General features: G+C 31.4%; 1 protein-coding gene across 1 annotated transcript in view; it reads right to left on the bottom strand.

The window, feature by feature from the left end:
• LOC127721560 (proton myo-inositol cotransporter-like) overlaps positions 1-23,562 on the bottom strand; it is a 78,127-nt gene that overhangs the window by 21,355 nt on the left and 33,210 nt on the right. Inside the window, exon 2 of the mRNA XM_052228326.1 lies at positions 343-502. Coding sequence (XP_052084286.1) covers positions 343-502 — 160 coding nt within the window. The remainder of the gene's footprint in view (positions 1-342; positions 503-23,562) is intronic.

Below are 23,562 nucleotides of genomic sequence, written 5' to 3'. Positions count from 1 at the left end.
AAAAATATAGATTATATCATAAAGAATATAAAGAAAGAAGAAAAATGGATAAAAAATCTGATAAATAATAAATCGCGAAATCAAAACTACTGAAGGATTGTTTTTGTCCCTTTGTGTCGTTCTCAGAAACATGTGTGGCTAGACTCTCTCAAATAAATACTAGTGTTATAAAATGCCATACAATATTGTAATAAAATTGACATATGAATATGACAGGTTCATTAGAACAAAAAGATATTGTATATAAATCATTGTTTCTACAGACGGAATAAAATAAAAATAAAAAACACATCTGGTGAGTTGCAAACATCCGTTTTAATAATACCTGATCATAATACGTACCGCCATCCATTTAGTTTATCCGGACTAAAAATCCAATCAACAAGATTTGCAATAAATTGTCCAAACGCTACCATTGCAATATTTGTGGATACGATTCTTCCACGCACATGAGATGGGGCACATTCCGCTAGGTACATTGGTATCGTTGTTGATGTTAAACCTGAAATATGACATAAGTCTGCATTAAAGTGGCAAAACTGAGCAAAACGAAGTACTACTATAAAGTCCGTAGTTAGATATATAGTATTGGGTTTCAATCTCATTCTATTGCCATTTATACTCTACTTTTGGCAGTTCCCCTTCCCTTGCTTTAGAGACATGAACGAAGATGACATATTAACTGAAAGTTACTGACCATTAAGCTTACGACAGGTGCCATTAGTGGCACAGGACCTGCTTACCCTTCCGGGGGCATCGTAGTTTACCCCTTTTCCTTTTTAACGGGGTTTGTGTTGCTCAATTTTTAATTTTCTGTGAAATATTTGCTGGACTATTGTTTATTCTCTTTTTTCTTTTTGCCCCGGTATTGACCGAAAATGACAAATGACGATATATGTAATATCGATATAAGGATAAATACATAGTGTATGGTAACACGATCACTGGCGCATTACTACTTCACAATTCATGTTTTCTTTCTCCGCCATTCGAGCAAAAGCTATGTAGAATTCTCCGGAAATATTTTAGTAACTGGGAGTAGTAAATATTTAATTTAGCGTATAATTTAATTATGAATTATAATAGCATCCACAATGTAGGTGCATAATCGTAAAAATTGTTATAACAAAAGTATTGAAGTATAAAGTAACCGTTATATATAGTCCCTTTTTTCTGATTAATAAAATCTTTAAAATAATCTACATGTTACATTTTATTCTAATTATGTAGCCCTCAAGTATTTAAGAACACGGACCTTTCTGATTTTGCTTGAGTGTCCTTACTGGTTTTGTAAAAGATAAAATCATAAGAACCGCCTTAACAACAATAAGAGAAATATTTCTAAAAATAAAGCAACAGGCATTGAACATTAAAAAATAAAAAAAAAATGATGGAGATATAAGCAAAAAGCTGTTTGAAGGAAGTTCAAATGCAAATACAGTAAGAGTTTATTAACGTTATCTGTTAAATCTCAATATCATACATGGACGAATAGACCTCCTACTGTAAACTGCAATTTATGACTATTCAAACTAATGAAGAGTTGGGAAGATGAGTGGATTATCTGAAACGTTTTCTTTCGCACACCTAACTCTGTAGATAATAATAAATTCGTCGCCTTATATATATTGTGTTACTACAAATAACTGTTCTTACATATGATGAAAGTTTGATTAAGTAAAAATGTCGTTCTTGTCATGTGAAAAATGGAGAAACATGTTCCAGCAATTCCACAGAGAATTTCTAAGGCGATGTTTTATATGTATATGCACGAATCCTCGATTTGATACAACTATGTTTAGGGAGAGATATTATCTGTTGGCACAAATACAAATGTTTGTCGAATCAAACATCCCCATGGGAACCAAATTGCTTGTTGTAAAGAATGAACTACAATAAAGTTCATCAATCTAAAAGTACGTCACGACAATCGACACAAAAAACAAAGCAAAGGCTGTTGAATTAATGAGTTTTGCAAATGAGTATTCTAAATAACTATAAATGTACCTATCTATATATATATATCATAAAAGATGTTTAACATGTTTTAATGGAGATATAATACCATGCGCAATAAGTTCTGTAATTATCCGTTAAAACTGTTGCCATAAATTATAAAAGTCTTTTTAAAATACTTATAAATCGTATTGGTATGATAAACTACTTTGATTAGTTGTATAAAAATATTAGAATAACTAGAGAGGTCAAGGTTTGTATTTAACTTCATACTTTTGAAATTGTTATAGCACTAACGGTACCATTTTACTAAAAAAGATGCGCCTGTCGACAATAAATATTTCTTCAGTGATGCTCGAGGCCAAACTATTTGAAAATCTTAATACTCATTCAAAAAATGAAGAGCTTATAAACCAAAAAGGACAAAAAGTATAGCCAAAGCCGGGCAAATAATTAGAGCTTTGCACGAAGGAGATATTTTCCCCTTAATTTAAAATAATAAAATTATGTTACAGCAAATTTTGATAAAACAATATCCTCATTTTAATGCCAGTACCGAAGAATTATTAAATCATAACATTATGTATTACGTTCAGAGATTTATATTGTATAACTTTGGAATACGAATTCTTTTTTCGATAATTTGAAGAAAAAAAATGAGAACCACTAAAATGTCATGAAGATACTGATTTTCGTTGTTTTACAAAATGTTATGGATGTCCTCCCACGCTTGAAAACCACAAAACTCATTTTGCGGTTTATACTGACAATTCTCATTATCGAGAAAACTATTGTTCCAGGCAATCATTGGGTGATGAGGATTTCATGAAAGAATAACCTAAAATTTTTGTCGTGTTGATTCCGTTTGATTTTGAAAAAAATCTCTTCAGATATTACGTAATCGTGATGCTAGTATAGAAAATAACATTAGTTCAAATTATTTTTTCTAAATATCGACGTTTTAAGATCAACAAGGTGATAATGGAAAATTATTTAAAGAACTTTCCTATAATAAGGACAAAATGGAAGCATATCACCGTTTTGGTCCTTTTGTTTGATTTTTATCTCAGTCTATATATAAATATAAATGGCATCTAACAAGGTGAGCACAGACATTAATAAAAAAATAGGTTTGCAAATATTTCAAAATATGCCAGACAAAAACATTTTTGGACTGAATCTTCATTTCCACCCATGCAATTCTCGATTCTGTATACTCCCTGGAATAAAATGTGGCATACAATAATGCTATTGCCAGAATTCCTAGTTAAGCAAGTAAGTTATATGGGTGATTTAAAGGATAATGAAATGTTTTGAATAATTTGATGGTAAATGACATTTAGTTTTTCCCTCTGCCTTCTCGATCAATTTTTGACTGATTTATCAGTAAGCCATTAATTTTTGCAATTAACCTTTAAATATTCTAGTTTGTATTCATTGATATAACTGTAAATAACACTTCTTCCAATCCTAAAGCAGATTGAATCCAAATCCATTATGTAATGGGAAAGAAATTTAAAAAGCAGATTGAATCCAAATTCATTATATAATTTGAAAGGAATTTAATACCATTCCAAGCGAAGACTCTTTGCATTCGTAAACACCATTAACCTTTAACCTAATTTGTTCTTCCGCTGAGTAAATGCTTAAATGATGCCTTTTATTCTGAAATGACATTACCAGAATGCGCTGATTTCCTTAATGTACCTTCATGAAAATAAAAACTAGAACAAGTTGTCATGACTACCACTTAATACAAGCTTCTGCATACAAATTCTCCGTTAGAATGATTCCAAAAGCATACACACCAAAGAATATTTTTTTTATTCATCATCAATATTGCACATGCTGTTAACAGATTTCTTCACTGGTACAGCTTTTCAGTGGAGATCCCTGTACATTAGTTATAAGTACATAAAGACCAGGGTATCTTCAGGTATATATTTATAATTTTGTTAGTATATACATTATTTATCATTAATATATTATTTCTCTATTATCTTACTATTATAACTCTAAATATGAACTTTATATAAAAAAAAACAGTAACCCTTAATATATCATTGTTAACTATCTGATAGATGATGAGAGTAAAAAATAATAACGGGTTATAGTAGCATTTTCGGAATTTGGTTTGTGGTTTAGAAGAAATTATCAAACTTCTGGATGTTTGTCTTGACAACATACCCCTGTATGTTGAATTTGGTGGATTGATATTTCAACAGTCAGTTCCAATTCTATTGGTTAACAACTGTTCTCACACCCAGGTGATATATTTTTTTTATTCCAGCCTTAGAATGCCATCAAAAATTTTTACATTGGACTTTAACCAATCAAAACTATATTTATATTTCCTTACTGCTGTATTTTAACCTATGTTTTAAGAATGCCATTGAATAAAAAAAAAATCGGTGATTCTTTCTACAAGTTAGTTTTATAATAATTTTATGCACCAATATTCAAAAATGTTTCTTATTGCGTAAATTGCTCGACGCTAAATATGTGATATCCTAACTATTTTCTATATGTTTTTCCCAGCAACATATGGTTAATGTTTAAAGACAATTACCAACGGGTTATTTTATTGTAATAGCAAATACTCTAATCAATTCAATGAAAAAACATAACATCCTTCTATAAATGGTTAAGGTGGAATATCAATACTCCTTTATGAACAAGTGCATACTTACGAGTTGTAATTTTACAATACAAGTGTCAATACTATTTGATTAACAATTACATCAGCATGTTCAAAGCCAATACTGGCATTAATGTGAGATGAAGCCAACATGATACTATTTAAGTCTTACATTACACAAGCTTAATAGTAAATTAACGCTAACATCATTCCTTTCAAGCTTGGGTTATTCGTCAATAACTAGGTTTCCAACTGGCTCAGAAAGTGTTTATTTTCAAAAGAGTTTATATAAGGAGTTTAAACAAGACAAGGTTGACTGTAAGCCTGCCTTGTCAAAACAATCCGTCGAAGATCGGAAAACTGGAGATTATTCTTGTTTATTGTTAAATGGACATAATTTATATATCAATATATTGTATTTTTTAAAACTTGAAATAACTTTGAAAGTTATAGAATTTAACAGCCAATTACATACCAACTAAACAGAAGAGGGTGAAACGGGAATGATCATGTCACAAATTCTGCTTTTTCGTAATTATTTCCCATTTCCAACTTTTCCCCAGATCCCACTTCTATTTAACCCCTACATCCCTCATCCCCACTTATCTATCCCTTATATCCTACATTCCAAACGCGTGTCACCCTAAAAAATAACTTGAGACGAACGTAAATGCTTGAAAATACCCTTTCGGGTTGTAACATTTAATCGACGACACGATTTCCTACAGCTTTGGATTTCTAAATTTATGCCTCGAGTGTACCTAGTGAAGGTTATCCAAGAAACTAATGTCGTGCGCACACAAATCGGTATCATATGTTTTTTTTATATCCCAATTGATAAGAGTGAGAATTTTTCCTCGTCTGACATAGTCAACCTTGGTACATCATCAATACATATTGAATCTTTCAGCTCCTTTCTAAACAATAGTTACTGAAACTCATTTCAGTGAAAGACAAAACTAGTAACTATAGGTTTTCATTTATGACACTGAAAGTTCTATAAGTAAAAAAATATATAAGTCATTTCAATTTTTTGAGATTAAAGAAAAATAATCTGTTTCGCGAAACTTTTGCTATTGTTTACGATAGATACCTTTGGTAACTTCTCATACAACACATCGGCAAGGCAACATAATCCATCGTTTGAGTTATTTCTGTAGCGGGGTAGCCCTAAGTAGAGATGTCTGATGTATAACAGTAAAACTTTCGGTATTTATATATTTTCTGCCTTTGTATTAAAATTCTAATATTCTTGGTCAGTATTTATAAAAAAAGAAGATGTGGTATGATTGCCAAGAGACAAAATGACACCGAAATTAGCAACTATAGGTCACCGTACGGCCTTCAACAATGAGCAAAGCCCATACCGCATAGTCAGCTATAAAAGGACCCGAAATGACAATTGTAAAACAATTCAAACGAGAAAACTAACGGCCTAATTTATGTACAAATAATGAACGAAAAACAAATATGTAACACAGCAACAAACGACAACCATTACATATTTTTGGCTAGCTCAGCCGTCTGAGAATATTTCTTGCTTTCGTGTCTGTCTAAACAATTACCCTTTCTGTCAAGGATCGGCAAATTTTATTACCTTTAGTTATTGGAGGATTCATTAGATATAGCGTGTTATGGGCATGATATTTGTATCTTCCTGTCTCAAATACTAAATCGTTCTTATTTACAATCCGCTTCCGCAATTATAATGTCTGGTTTACTTGGAAAATTATATAAAATGTTACTTACATCCAGATATAAATTAGTTTTAAATTTCTACTTGTTAAAACAAAAAAAGATGATATTCTTGTAAAATTAACAATTCAATCTAGGTGACTTATATGTTTGAATAAAAAAGAGATGTGGAATATATATCAACGAGGAAGCAACACAACATAACAAAAGGGGTTCTAATGACATGTATGTAAGTAAAGAATAAAAAGAAATGTTGAAAAAAACTTGACAAGTTGCTAAAAAAATTGAATTCAACTAGAAGACGTACATGATAATCGTAACTAAGATAACAATTGGAACTGAGAAACGGGTATACTCAAATGGCTTGGAATGTCAGCAGTAGTTCCTTATGATCGGTAACGGGCCCTTTAATTGGATTCAATAAATATTCGAATTTTTTATTCTTATGAATATGTAAGATATATTATTTTGTAGACACTTTTATTACATTAAAGTATGTACCTAGTATTAATAGAAAACCAAAGGATAAGGGGTATCTATCCACGACACAAAATCATTACATGCACCACAAAAAACACACAAAAAAGCAAAGGGACAGCGGGTTTATTGCTGTTCTTCATCTCAAAGTCAAATTGAGGCTTCAACACGGAACAAAAAATATATATTAATATGAATAAAAAAATAATATTAGTCCTCTTGCACGTCCGACTTTCTACAACGTGATGCGTTTTGAAATTTGGATTTAAAAGTTTTAAATGGAGAATAATCCCAAGTTGATCATCATCAATCCATCATATTACTTTTTGCTGTTTTTGCTATGTTTAATCACAATCCTTAAACGTGACAAAACAAGTTCAATATATAAATTTTCTTTGTTTTGAAATCATAGAGTACCATAATTATAAACAACATTCTGTATGTGCCTGTCCCAAAATAGCATGTAATTCCGTGGTTGTCGTTTTCAGCAGTACATCATTTGTTTTTCGTTTATTGCTTTGTACATATTAGAACCAGGCAGTTTGTTTTCTTTTTAATATTGTTCAACATTTTGTAATGTCGGGGCCTTTTATAACGTGCAATGCGGTATGGGTTTGGCTCATTGTTGACGGCCGTACGGTGACCTATAGTTGCTAACATCTAAATTCATTTGGTTTCTGGTGGATATTTCATTGGCAATCATACCATAACTCCATATTTTATGTGGAAATATAGTGCTATTAGACATTAATTTTATTTTTATACATTTGCTACTGAATTCTTCCAAAATTTGAAAATCATTTACAAACGCATTCTTAAACCAAATAATATCTCGAGTGCAATTCTATGCAACTTTCAAACAAGTAAGAGGTTTAGCTAGCTATCAAACCAGGTTTAATCCACCATTTTCTACATAAAGATATGCCTGTACCAAGTCATCTGTTGCTACGCATGCTTAATTTTGCTCGAAAATTTCTTTTCACTTTTGTACACAGTTGTTTTCTGCATTTTGTGTTGTAGAATATTCACTTTCACCCTGTTTTGTGCAAAGAAAATTAAATGTTTGTCCCCTTAAGAGGTATGTCAATTTCCCCTGTATTTGTTTCACTAGTACTCGTAGTGTCAACATCGGCAGATAGATTAAACTTTATGGAATTGAAAATTACATAGTCTGAATAAGATGTTTTCAACCACTTCACATATTTTCATAATACTAAATTCATTTTTTCCTCTTTATTCAATACGTATCTAGACAAGGGACCGATTTAAAGATTTCTAGAACATTCAGCTATAACATAGTTATTAAAAAATAACACATAGGACATCGACATTCTTATGATATTTCTTATTTTATAACTAGATTAGTAGAGAAACACGTGACAAAAACGTACTGAATCAGTACAGAATAACAATCTTTATTGAAAACGTACTCATTAAATCATTCTAGACAATACTTTATCAATATATGTTTTCTTCTATAATTGGTTACTCTTTGTATAATTGGTTACATCTATTTCCTTATCGATCTAACATGTTTATATATGCATTAAGGTTAACCCTTGTCTGTCTGCATGTCCGTACGTCCCGAAATTGGTTCCCCTTCTCTAACTTTTGTTTGCCTCAACCAAATGTTATGAAACTTATACACAATGCTTATTACTACAAAACTCAGATCAAGTTTGAATTTTGGTGGCGTCACTTTTACTGCTCTGGAGTTATGCTCCTTTATAACGTTATATGCAAATGGGGGCATCATCTGTGTCCCATGGACCAATTCTCCATTGTTTTCATATTTCATGCATGTTCAGGACGAGCATATGACTTTTTTCATAAAGCAAATGCTCGTCCTGAACATGCATGACATATTTGCCACTGGACGTTAAGCAACCAGTAAGTCATATTAAATCTTATATTGATTAAAAAAATACGAGATGTTCGTACGATGTAATATTTTAGTAGCACAGAGAAATGTTTTATTGTAAACCATTATATTTAAACTCTCTAGAAAAGAGGTAATGTCAATTTCCATAAAAGAGCTATTTTCAATTAGTCTTTCTATCTTCACAGCATCACAGCTCCGTGTGTGTACTTTGATGTTCTGACAGTAGTATGCCTTATTTCGAATCAATTCATTAAATTGTAAACGCCCTTAAAATAGCCCCAAACGCAATTCTGACAGATTTTGATCGAGTATTTATAAGGAAATCATTAACCAAAACAGGTAGTAAATCTTTATGCAGATTGATTCATTTGCATTAGAGACGCACATCGATGCAAAGATTGACAAAAAACATGCACAATTTGCAATTTTGTATCAACCGGAAAATTTTGAATTGAAGAAAATTTGTAAAATTGTTGAAAAATGTTTCAAATACATGATATAGGTTTAGATTTTGATCCTGCGAGTGAAACAGATAAAGGAGAAATTGGCTCCAGCTCTTTGATTTTTTTATTTTACATAAAGGATTTAAATGAAATTAGTTTTGAAGCTCTTCGTGATACAAAGTAACACAGACCTCCTTCTGTTATAATTCAAAATCACAAATCAAGCTATAAAACATAATGCATAAATTGGCGATAAAACTAATGCCAAAGACAGGCTGATCATATAACCTTCATTGCACTGTATGAATATTGAACGAATGTCAACATAAATCAACTTCATCCTAAATTACCAGGAAGCATCAATTTTTCTAAGCAAGATAATCTTCACTTCAAACGTATCCATTTTACCCAGGAACTGAAGCCTAATTACTAATCATATTAAAAGCAATAAAAAATAATGAAGCAAAAGAGACTAATATTTCATTGGAACTTTCTTTCGTGAGGTTTAATGATCAGATATAAACTAAGTGGATTTCTTCCTGCTTAATATGCTTATCTTTTATTCGATTTTGTAATTACAATTTATCTTTACTTGTTGTTTCTACAATTTTCAAGAATATGAAAAAGGAACTATGAACAAATTACTAAAATATTTCTTTGATAAAAAAATATGATTTATACTTTTTTTGAGTACTAGCCAGAAAATCGTTCTAATGCATCTTAGAACACATACTGTGGTGATCATTAGGATGTGATATCCTGCTTTCTATAAGAATTATATGGACACAGGTCCACTTTGGCTTGTTTTTTTTTTACATCAATCTCTTATCTCGCAGTTACTCGCAGGTTAACATTGCCGCAGTAAAAATATATATAAAAGTAAAGTCAAAATTTATTTCTTCCAGTAGCTTTTCTATGGAAGCATCCTCAACGGCAATTAAGGTATAACAGTATTATAGACGAGTTGCCGCCGTCAATTGGTGATTTGACAGTCGCAAATGTAGTGTTGTTGGCGACGCACGTTTAGCAACATGTCAATTGTGGATTTGATGTTAAATTTTAGCCAATAAAAAAGATTCATGATTGTTATATAATTCATATTTCTACGTTCATTGTTTTAGAATGATACTCGACAACCAAATAATAACATTGATCACCGGAGACATCGTAGAAAGTAACATCGACAGTCTGTAACAATAGAAAAATGTATTAACGAGGAAATGTTAACTTATATAACCAAAAACTGTCTGCAAATTTTGTTATCTATAATATCATGTCTTGTTTCAATTCTAAAGAGAAAGCAAACAGAAAACTCATATTTTTTTTAATTGATGTACATGACCGCGCCCGATTAGGTGGTGTTACATCTTACAAAGTCTATCCAAATTTATTTTTGAAAGAATTCCGCTCAAGCCTATGCTAGGGGCCGTCTTAAACTTGCAGTGAGGTGAGAGTTTTTTTTCTCCGTGTTGAAGGCTTCACTGTGACTTTGAGATGAGGAACAGCAATAAAAGCGCTGTTCCATTGCTTATTGTGTGTTTTTTTGCTGTGCATGTACTGATTTGTGTCATGGATGGATACGTCATATCCTTTGTTTTTCTATAACATCTACATGTGCTTGGGTACATATTGTGGCTTATTTTTAATTTTTTGAACTGAATATTCAATTTTCCATGTGTGTACCACATCCTTAACACTAGACATGCATAGTATTGTTAAATATTTAATTGTACAAATGGAATATTGAATATTCAGTGCAAACAATGAAAAAAATCCAAACAATGTAACTTTGTAGTTCCACATTTCAGACAAAGCCTAAACCAGAACTTATTTATCAAATCTAAGATTGGCTTCGGAATAATCTCAATTCCAATATCAGAGAATCGTCCAACGATAGCAATTTTAAGTCTATAGATATAAGAAGATGTGATATGAATGCCAATGAGACAACTCTCCATCCAAGTCACAATATGTAAAAGTAAACCATTATAGGTTAAAGTACGGTCTTCAACACGGAGCCTTGGCTCACACCGAACAACAAGCTATAAAGGGCTAAAAATTACTAGTGTAAACCATTCAAACAGGAAAACCAACGGTCTAATCTATATAAAAAAAAAAGAAACGAGAAACACTTATGAACCTTGTCTAAGAAATATAAATTCCTACAATATAGAAGAGAGGTTGAAAGACGGCGACAACAGCAAACGCCCACAAACAAATGTATAACAAGCATGTTGTGTCATGTATATCCTTTATACAATTCATACATTTCTGTGTTAAGTGTACTATGTCATATTGTCGAACGTAATGATTATCTTGTCTTGGAGAAGACATAGTAAGTTTATAGCTGGATTCCAATCCATTGTCAGTTTGTTTCCATAAAATGTGTTTAAAGTATAATATAGAATACACAAATGTGTACTTTTCAAGAGCGTGAACGCTAGTATGGGAAACTATATTGTACATGACGAGTGTTAAAAGACATATTACTGTCTTCATTATAATATTCAAAAGTAAATAAAGGAAAAAGTCTTTCATGTGTATTTCCATAATGAGACTGTTTTTTTTCCTTTTAGAAATTCCATTTTGTAACTTTTCATATTACTACTAAAATGTTGTATTCACTAAGTTTTCTTTCGTGTGGTTTTTCTTTTTCATTAGCTTCTCAAAAATCTCTCTTTTCTCATTGTACATTTAGTTTCAAATCTTTAAGAATCTACTTCCAATAAGAGCTATAATACTATATTCTTACTTCCAACTTAAATCTCAAAACGATTGTCCATATCTGGAGATCAGTGTGCCAAGATATCTTTATATTAAGTTATAGACCATTGCTATGATCGGAAATGATGGTACATACGACTACTCAAACTCTCAGTTCAAAGGACACAGAAAGTTTTCAATCAATTTGCCATCATAGAATGTAAAGGATTCTTGGTAACTTAATTGTTCATACACAACAACAAAAAAACAACATTTTACGCCTTTGATTGAATATCTATTGTTTAAGAATTGTTAACAAAACGCATCGTTATTATGTATGCTAGGCTGGTCCTCTCCCTTCAACAGTGCAGCATACGGGTATATCAGACACCCTTGTTGTCAAGAGCCAAACAGATAAAGGACAGGGAACCAGTCTATGTGTATGCTTGCGAAAATATTACCCATCATGCATTTGTTCTGAAACAGCAAGTTATGGATAATAAAAATCTCGATGAAAAGTTCATTGCACTTACGTTTTATAATCGAAATCTTTAATCAGATGCTGATCTGTCCTATATTTATAAGGATTTCAGGTCAACACTTTTCTTAATCAATTACTTCAATTAAAAACTTTAGAGCTTTTCATGTGTAGCCTATTAAAATATTCTAACGGATGCAAGAAAATTACATGATAAAGACATGAATCGTTGCCAACATGATAGGCTCTTAGATTCTGTAATTACCATAAAAACTGTATGGCTTTTTCTGAAACTTCTAAGGCTTTTTTGTTTGCATCGATATTTCTCCACGTTATAAATTGCAACATAATGTAACGTTGACAGGCAATAAAACGACGAATGTCTATTAAATTAAAAAAGGCTTTCAGACTAATTTACCTTTTAAAGATTTCTAACCTTGTGTTGCAAAATGCAAGGAAGGGACTGTTGACTTTTACTTTCTATAATTTGTGCTTTGGTGGTAACACCAGCCTTGCAATTTGTCTCGGTTATACAAACATCATTCCGCAGCTTTAATTGGTCAATTTATCTCAATATTTCAGAAAACGGCAGTTATGGTAGATCAAGCTAGACGGAGATAAATAGTAATTTAGAATACATTCGTATATATTGGCCTGTGATGTCGTTATAAGTAGGTTAAGTAAACTTCAGTAGAAAAAGGTATTTGAACTCTGAAATTATTCAATAAAAACAAAAGATTACCAAACTAATTGCGAAAAATGGTAAACAAACTAGTGAACATCAATCGAACACATATCATATAACCAAAAACTAATCAGGTGCCGCGGAAAAATAAACATGCTTCAGATGTTTGTAAGCTGTAAATTTGGGAGGACATGCAACTGTATACGAAACAAATATCCCACGAATTAATAAAAAGTCACATTTGTCTGAATTAAGTCTGTTCCTACCTTTTCATCAACATTTGTTCTACGCTGGAGATTGTATGTTGGCCTGTAAATATCTTTTCTGGTCAATTTTTTATTTATGTCTGGAATAATTTGGCTTGACCGAATGTTCTCTTTTTGATTAAAACCATTATTTATATTCACTTCTTAATATGCATTCATTAGACACAAATAGAAGGATTTTTTCGAACTAATATAAAAATGAGAAAATAAATACATAGCCTCGAAAAAGTCTAAGGTATTAAATTGTTTTTAAAAGCGTGTGTAACTAAACATTCCAAGAACTATATGGTACGTCGTCGGACTTGAATACTATAGAAATCCATTACTGAATCATCGGATTCAAAGGGTATATATTGTAAAAATGTAATTAAGAGCAGTTATATAAACGAAAAATTAAGTTCAGTCTCCCTTCAACTGCTCTTATTCTGTTGTTATATATGCTCAAATATAATCAATAGTAAATATTATGTCGTGTAGGCGATGGAGATCGCCTATTCAGTCGATTCGGCCTATATTTAAATAAAAGTGTGAAACAACAATTAAAACAACTATTAAAACTGAACGTGGCCGATACAAAGCTTTAAGTACTGCACATTGCGACACTAGTTGATGCTAGATATCTTAAAGTGACTCGATAGTTAAATTTCGCACCAAATGCGCAAAATGTCACACATGGAGTACTATTTACATAACAGTAGATTTTCTGTTGTAAAAACATAAAATTTGTATACTACTTATTTTGATCGACTGTTAATGTTGGAGATTACAAACTTCTGTCAAAAAAAGATATTCTTTAAACAACCAGATTTGCATTCCATTTAACATTTGTATCACGCCAATGTTCTAATTTCGGATCATGAATCACACGTCATATACCTTTATGCTTTCTTTTACCAACAAACCGTTTTCCGTTTACATAACCAGAATGTAAAATTATTGTCTTCCGTCAATGTGTGATTTTTTATGTGCTCTGTAAATTGAACAAAACATTCACTGAATCATACATATTATTTGCGTTCTAGTTGTTAAGTTAATTGATTTCACAAAACAAACCTTAGATGCACATTGTGCGTGTTTCGTTAAGAAATATCTGCACATATTTGCATTAGCATGGGTTGAATTGTCACACATCTAGGAGAAATAAGAAAACCAATTAAGTAATTCTTTAACCTGTGATGCTAATTAACTCCAGTTGCTTAGAAAGGTGTAAATTTAATTTAGATGATATCAACATGTTTAATTTCCTTTGCATGTCATAATAAATGTTTATATCATGCAATTAACATTCCCAATGGTACTGATATTTTCAAATTGATAATCGATCCTTGCTTACGAACATCATCATTTTATGTTTGACTAGATACGGTCCTGGTGCACAGGAATGGCACACTGTGAATTACATTATCTTAATTTTTTGTTCAGTAAGGATGAATAAACGGAGTGATTGAACTAGCCAAGTTTAAAATCGGGACGATTTATTTGCTAATGTTTTACAATGTATAATAAATATCTCTTTTGTATTCCAGGAAGTTAAAACCACAATTCCTAAATGTTAAAAAGTAAAATATCAAAAATACCGAACTCCAAGGAAAATTCAAAACGGAAAGTCCCTTATCAAATGGCAAAATCAATGGGTCAAACACAATAAACGAATGGAAAACAACTGTCATATTCCTGACTTGGTACAGGCATTTCGTTATGTAGAAAATGGTGGATTAAACCTGGATTTATAGCTATCTAAACATCTCACTTGTATGACAGTCGCATAGAATTCAATTATATTGACAACAATGTGTGAGCAAAACAAACAGACATAATAGGTAAAAATGTCAAAAATTGGGGTAAAAAAACGTTTGACACTTACTCTTTGCAAAAATCAGTTCTATCATATTATAATGTTAGAATGTTTAAAAAGATTCATCAGACCGAGTTTAAACTTGTTGTCTATGTAAATTAACAAAGGCATATACAGCATTTATATGTTTCTTTAACAGTTTAAATAAGATTTCAGCACGAGCATCTTCTTATAATACTTCAATAACATGTGTACTGGTTGTCTATAAATATCAAAGAGTACTATCGCTAGGGTCCATTTCAATATTGGTGTGGTCTTTTTGTGAACTTTAGCAACTGTCAAGTAGACGAACGATAATGCAAACGAATCAATCCTTCGTTATATTATTGGTTCTTTTCATTTTTGTAAGGTGTTCTTTTTCTCATGTTCATCTAACCCATATTCTTTCTTTTCCAATAAAAAACATACTTTGCATGAAGTTTTAATTTTGAACTGGTCTCGAGAACATGACAGATATTTACAAACGTTTGTTGTAATTACATTTTAAGGGAAAACGACATTACGGCGAAATATGCAAAAGATCGGTATTAGAGTGCGCTACTATAGAAGAAAGCACATACGCATTGAAAAAGAAGCCTATATAAGTATGATATAAAATGAGATGTGGAAGAAAACATCATGACAATCTTACAGCATAATGACAAAAGGGCTTCAGTTTAATGTCAACTTTATTCTTAAAGCCTTAAATGACATGATTAAGGCAAGTTACCTTAAAATTGATATATTTGACAATAAAACACATCAATTAGATAAAACATTGACATGCCTATTTTTGCCCGTGAGAAATGATCGCCGGGAAGTAAACATATCTTGTCAATATAAAAAATCTAATAAAAACAGGACAATGCTGACGATTATAGGAAAATATGTACCTCAGACGACGTATAAAAATAGACAATAAAGTCTTATTTCAAGCTTATTACTTTTCACAGTTTGCTTGATATAATAAAATTGAGAATGGAATAAAATTGAGAATGGAAATGGGGAATGTGTCAAAGAGACAACAGCCCGACCATAGAGCAGACAACAGCCGAAGGCCACCAATGGGTCTTCAATGCAGCGATAAACTCCCGCACCCGAAGGCTTCCCTCAACTGGCCCCTTAACAAATATGTATACTAGTTCAGTGATAATGGACGTCATACTAAACTCCAAATTATACACAGGAAACTAAAATTAAAAATGATACAAGACTAACAAAGGCCAGAGGCTCCTGACTTGGGACAGGCGCAAAAATGCGGCGGGGTTAAACATGTTTTTTGAGATCTCAACCCTCCCCCATACCTCTAGCCAATGTAGAAAAAAACAAACGCACAACAGTACGTACAGTAAAACTCAGTATAAGAAAAGTCCGAGTCCGATGTCAGAATAGGAAACAAAAGAAAATAAACAAAATGACAATAATACATAAATAACAACAGACTACAAGCAGTTACTGACATGCCAGCTCCAGACCTCAATTAAACTGATTAAAAGATTATGTGTTCCTCATATGAATATCAGGCACAATCCCTCCTGTTAGGGCTTTAGTATTATACCGTCATAAAATATATGAGAAGAACATAACCCGTGTCATGCCAACAACTGGTTTTAGAATAAATGTGTTTAATTCCGATGCAAAGACCCTAAAAGTGAATTAATATTAAAGCCAAAATATGCAATCTTTAATGACCTGACAACAGAATCGTAACTATATCCCTTCTTAATAAGTCTGTTTAAAGGTTTTGTATCAGTCTGAAGTGTTTTTGGAAAGGTCGTACACATATAGACCATATTCGGATTGAACGTATCACTGACAAAATAGCTAGATATATGATAGATTTCCTTTAATGTACTGTAGTAATACGAATGTTTACATTTGCTAAACGTACTGTATGAATTGAATTCGTTTGTAGTAAATGCTCACGGGTATTTTGCGGTGTGATAACATTTTTTTATAATTATGAATTATAATTTGGGTACATTGTTTTGATTTTTTTGATTGTTTGCACTGTATATTCAATTATTACATATTTAACAATGCTATGCTTATCTAGTGTTAAGAATGTGGTACACACATGGAAAATTGAATATTCAGTTCAAATAATGAAAAATAAGCCGCATTATGTACCCAAGCGCCTGTAATAGAAAAACAAAGGATATCCATCCATGACACTAAATAAGTACATACACAGCAAAAACACACAAAAATCAAAGGCACAGCGCTTTTTTTTTGCTGTACTTCATCGCAAAGTCACAGTGAGACCTTCAACACGGAGCAAAAAAAAATCTCACCTCACTGCAACTTTAAGACGGCCCCTATCACCGGTTAGAGCGGACTTCTTTGAAAAATAATTCGGATAGATTTTGACAGATGCAACACAACCAAATCGGGAACAAAAAAGAACATACTGGATAGTGGTACATATTTGAATAAAATAGTTCCTACGCATAGATGTAAATATCAAACTATATAGAAAATATTTTGGTAATTTAGGTAACAAATGAAAGGCGAAGGACTACTGGTCCTTGTCGAATACAGTTTGACTGATTATTTTGAATAATACAAAACTGTATGAATGAATTTTAAAAATCAGGGCATTTATTGCCTGTTTATCAGATATGAAGTACATAGTTTGGTGTATCCAAAGTTCCGGTAACCAGTACGGTCTTTTGTGTAAAGAACCACATATAACAAGATACAACGACCAAAAATAAAATACTGTCGCAATTGTATTGTAAAGTGAATAAAAATACAATTATTTAGACAACTACAGGTCTTAATGGAGCTACTAATGACTATATTAACCCATTGCTAGAAACATTGTTAAATGTATCTATACAATTGTATACAATATATCAAGATAGAAGTGTTGAAATTGATATCTAAATATAAGGAAATAGTTAAAATTAGGGATGTCAACTCGGTGAAGATTTACTAATCGAGTACTCGTTGGATTTACCGAGTGATACTCGAGTACTCACTCGGAAAAACATATACAAAATTAAACCCAATTTACGGATTGTGAGGAATTGTTTTATGGACGTAAAACCCTCAACATTAATACCTTGGACTAGATAATAGTCCCAGGAATTTTGTACCATAATTAATTGCTCATTTACTACATGTACTAATTATGTAAACAGGCAATAATCTAATCAATTAATTAATAAATATCTATAGAAAATTGATTACTAAAACAACAGTATTTGGAAATCATACAGAAACACATTTATGATCAACAAAGCGGTGATAATTAGGACTTTAACCATTCTCTGAGGGTCGACACAGGGTGCAATGAATTTGTTCTTATTTAGAAATTTTATCTTGTCAACTTTTTCTGGGACAATTCAATTTTTTCCACCTTGTTTACGTAACTAACAGTCCTGCTGATGAAAATATTTGCTCCGGCGGTACAGAGGTCACCTTGGTAGAATGACTAGGACACGATTAGCTAAAAGTGCAGGCCTTGGAAAGGTGCTCTTGTTCATAGCGCATGTGGGTATTCGAAGCGTATTATTATTTTGATTGATTAATTTCCCGGGAGGAGCTCTTAATAAAAAAAAATTTTTTAAGAAGGCAACAACATTCTAACCGGAAGAAAAAAAACGATAAGTCGAGTATCATTTTTGTATTCGATACTCGGTACTACCGAGCGATACTCGAGTACTCGTTGACATCCCTAGTTAAAATGCATTGGTTTGAGAGATTTTAATGACAAATTGTTTAATCTTACCATTCCAAAAAAATGTTTCTAAAAAGCTAACATCTTTACTAAGCAGGTGAGAAATATGCACTCATTGCAAATAATAATGATAAAACATACACAACAAATTGATTTTCTAAATTGTTTGAAGGTTGAAGGAGAAGAATTGTATAATACAGCTAATCAAATGTAAAAAAGAATTCATATCGGATCAACATTTTCTTTTAACATGACTACATACCCAGGTTAAGTTTCTCTCCGAGGTTGAAAATAATACAGAAATCTTAGTTTCTCAAAATGTATCCCCGGATTTGAAAAAAAAATATGTCAACGGAAATTATTGTTTGCTTTTGGTTTCGAAATTGACAACCATTTTAAAGCGAAATCTACGCCTGACGTAATGTATAAAAAAGAGATTGTCATGATTACGATCCTTTTGGGAAAAACAAAAAAGCATTACCTAGTCATAGTTTCACATTGAAGTATAAAAATCTTGGAAACTGAAATGCATTACATACCAGGGACAAATGAATAGAACTTCAATTTTTTTATATAATTTACGATTTGAGATTTATGTAAAGCTCCATAATCTTTCTATTATAATAAATTGAAAGAATTAAATAATTAAATTATGATTTCTTCTATTTACTACAGTATTTACATGAATTGATTTATGACTGACGTAAAGAATAAAATACACTGTTTTAAAATTTATTGAACTGTCAGTGTCTCAAATAGGAGTATGGGATAAAAAGAGGCCGAAGATAGCAAAAGGGAGAATTATGATAATAAAAAACGACATCATTCTACAAAACATTACATGAAAAACTAAAAACAAACTAAGCAACTGTAACCCCACCAAACCGGTGTAGATATCAGGTGCTATAGAAAGGGTAAGCATATCTTGCACCACATGTGGTACCCGTCGTGTTGCTCGCAAATAAATATAAAAAATGCATTTTTCATGCACGCTTCATGTGTTTTATTTACACATAATGTATGTATAAAATGTCTCACAGTATTATTCGAATATAACCAGTTTTGTTTGCATAATGGTAAAAGAGCTTTATTGTAAAACATTTCATCTGATTTATACACCAGCTTTAAGTACATGCATTCCGTTAAGAATTGCATGTAGTGAAACAAACATTTGAAGCAAGGCAATAGTTCAAATTTCTAGATAAGCATGCTTTCCTGAATGATCACAATTAGCAAGTTGTCCAGCGGCTAGGTCAAATATATTGGCAAAATTGATCACTTCATGGAAAAAGCAAGAAACTGTACAGCGTAAGTAATAATGCTAAGAACATTTTTGGATATGGAGCCATCTACAAATACATTATCATGGCCGCCAAATTGTATTACATATAGTCCAGCGAAATCAGAACAATTGATCCATTATGGCAAGATTGTGAAACTTGGCATAATGAAATATTAAGACGTATAGACAAAATTCATATATAGAACCACGATTTTTTTCCGATATGGCCGCCAACTTAAAGATGTCCAACATATGGTACTGGGAATACAACACCATACACAAGGTAAAATCTACCAATATGCTAGAGTTCAGTGGATATCACAAATTCAAGAAAAACTAATATCCAAAAAATATTTTTTCAACTTTAGAAATACAGAAAAATCATTAGAATGGAGCCCCCCCAAAAAAGTCAAAATTTGGAAGTATTTGTATATATACATGTACGCTATCAATGTCATACAGAAAATTAACAAATTCACGAAACTAAGCTCTTCAACTGTTCCGGTTCTTATGCATCCTTGGCTTTCAAATATTTGGCATTGAGCGTTCCTGATGAAGGTAAATCCAAAAAAGCGCTTCGGACGCATGAAATTTATAACGTGTTGTTTTTATTTTCTATCATTTCATATAAACACATGTCTGTACTTTTAAGGTACTCAACCAGTGAGATTTGCATGTCATTTTACATTTGTATCGCGCCATTTTTTCCAATTTCGGGTCATGAATCACAAGTCATTTACCTTTTATACTTTCTTTTACCAACAAACCGTTTTTCTGTTTACATAATATCAAATGCGACATAAATTGATTGTCTTCCGTCAATGTGTGTTTTTATATGCTCTTGAAATTGAACAAAACATTTACTGAACCATACATGTTATTAACGTTCTAGTTGTTTAGTTAATTGATTTCACAAAATAAATTTTAGATGCACTCTTATTATGCGTGTTTGGTGAAGACATATCTGCACATTTTGCATTGACAAGGGTCTGAATTGTCACAAATCGAGGAGAAATAAGAAAACCAATTAAGTAATTCTTTAACTCGTGATGGTTATGTATTATGTATTCCAGTTGCTTAGAAAGGTGTAAATTTAATTAAGATGATATCAACATGTTTAATTTTCTTTGAATGTTAACTGTAAAGCTTGATGAACTAAATATCATATATGATGAACAAAATGGTTTTAGGTCTAATAGAAGTACTGTTGATCATTTATCAACAATTTCAAATATCATTGAAGCGAGAAAATTGTGTAGATAATCAACTCTTGCAGATTTTATTGATTTCAAATAACGTATGACACTGTAAACAGATCTTTGTTATTTTGTTATCTTAATTCAATAGGATTAGTGCTTTGAAATCTGTACACCATTAGGTACAGTCATGAGTTAAATTTAATAGAAATTTAACCCAATGGTTTGATTTTAAATGTGATTTAAACAAGGGTGTGTATTATTGCCCATTTGTTTAAATTTTCTTATCTTTAATTCAGTAGATGATGTTAAAAGGTTAAAGGTTTGCATTCCAGTAGAGGAAGACAAAATAAGTAATTTGTTATATGCTGATGATATTGTTTTACTTGCTGATAATGAATCAGACTTACAAATGATCCTAGAATTTTACACATCTGGCGTCATAGAAATGATACTAGTGTTAATTTGAATAAATCTAAGATTATTGATTATAGAACACCTTCATCTCCAAGGTCTATAAATTAATTTATTCTTGGTAATGATATCTTTGAAATTGTTACACAGTATACTTACATTGGTTTACATCTTACGTAGTTTTTAAATTATGATTAATTGGCAAAAGCTATTGCCAAGTCTGCAAGTTGAGTTCTTGTGTTATTGATTGCTAAATGTAAATCAAATGGTGGTTTTTGTTCTTCAACATATGCAAAGCTTTTTAACACACTTGTATGTTCAGTCATCGATTATGGTGCTTCAATTTCGGGAAACAAGAGAACTCTCTTGCATAAATACAGTTAGGAGTGCATGAAAATATACACCAAACTTATCTCTGTATGGGACATGGGCTGGATCAAATGCAATGTAAAGCAATGGATAGCTGTTTTAAGATTATGGTCAAGATTTGGTAAAATGAGCAATGAAAGATTGAACAAAAGAGTTGTGTAAGTATCGAAATAAAACAATTAAAAATATTCCTTCAGAGTGATGACTAAGTTTAAAGAATATAATCTTGAACCATACTTTAATTGTGATATATTGTTAACTACAAATGTAATTAATAATGCAGAATGCTTATCTAATGATTTATATAAAGATGCATGGTATAATGAACTGGTTTTTAATGAATTTGCCAAAACTACGTACTGATAAATTGTTTAAAACAGAGTTTAAGGTAGAAAATTATGTTTTTAAAAATATTGCAGGGAAATATAGAATTCCTTTTGCAAAATTATTCTGTGGTGTTGCTCCTATAAAAATTGAAACGGGCTGGTATCAGAACTTACCTATTAAGGATAGAGTTTGTTTTAATTGTAAAGATAATGCAATCAAAGATGATAAACATGTGATTTTGAGTTGTCCATAATATGCAGATTTACGTGCTGTTTCGTTTAGTCATGCTTATTCTTTTTTTCATGATTTTTATAACATGTCAGATAACAATAAATTTATATTTTTATTTAGCGATGAAAATGTTTACTTTTACACTGCCAAGATCTGCTATGATATTCTATTGAAAAGAAAATGTTTATAATATTCTTAAAATGTATATTTTTTTTATGTTTTATGTTATATAGTTCATGTGTGTGTATATATATCGCCATGGCAGTCAGCAGTGTTTAAGAACATTCGTTTTTCGACCTGCTAATCAAATGCGTTTTGTTAAAATATACTTTTTCACTTTTTTGGTCTTTTGGAAAATGTTGTTTGTGCTGTATATAGACCCCTCTACCAAGTTATTTATTTTGCATGCACACGTATAAAAATTGCAGTTTTTATCCAAAGCAATCATAGGTTTGAACGTTGTTTTCAATTTAGACTTGTATATACATAGTCTCTCATAAATCTTTTTGAGTGGCTCTTGCTTTATATGTGAATTAATAATTTGTAAATGATTTGTAAAAGGTCAGACTTAAATAAAATATTGTTTAGTCTTGTCTTGTCTGTTATAGTAAATAATTATATATTGCAAAAAAAAACTCCCTAAATGCGCTGATATGGCTTAATTGATAATCGATCCTTGCTAACAAACATGATCATTTTATGTTTAACTAGATTCGGTCCTGGTGCACAGGAATAGCACACTGTGAAATATGTCACAGTACTTTTTTTATTTAGCAAGGATGAATAAACGGGTTGATTGAACTAGACAAGTTTAAAATCGGGAGGATTTATTTGCTAATGTTTAACAATGTATAATCAATATCTCTTTTGTATTCCAGGATGTTAAAACCACAATTATTAAAAGTCTAAAGCTTACTCTTTACAAGAATCAGTTGTATAAAAGGTAAAATATCAAAAATACCAAGCTCCAAGCTCCAAGGAAAATTCAGAAGGAAAATCCC

The sequence above is a fragment of the Mytilus californianus genome, unplaced genomic scaffold (genome assembly GCF_021869535.1).
Source record: "Mytilus californianus isolate M0D057914Y unplaced genomic scaffold, xbMytCali1.0.p SCAF_1, whole genome shotgun sequence".
Taxonomy (NCBI): Eukaryota; Metazoa; Mollusca; class Bivalvia; order Mytilida; family Mytilidae; genus Mytilus; species Mytilus californianus.
The sequence above is the reverse complement of the archived record's forward strand: the minus strand, read 5'-3'. Positions and strand labels throughout refer to the sequence as shown.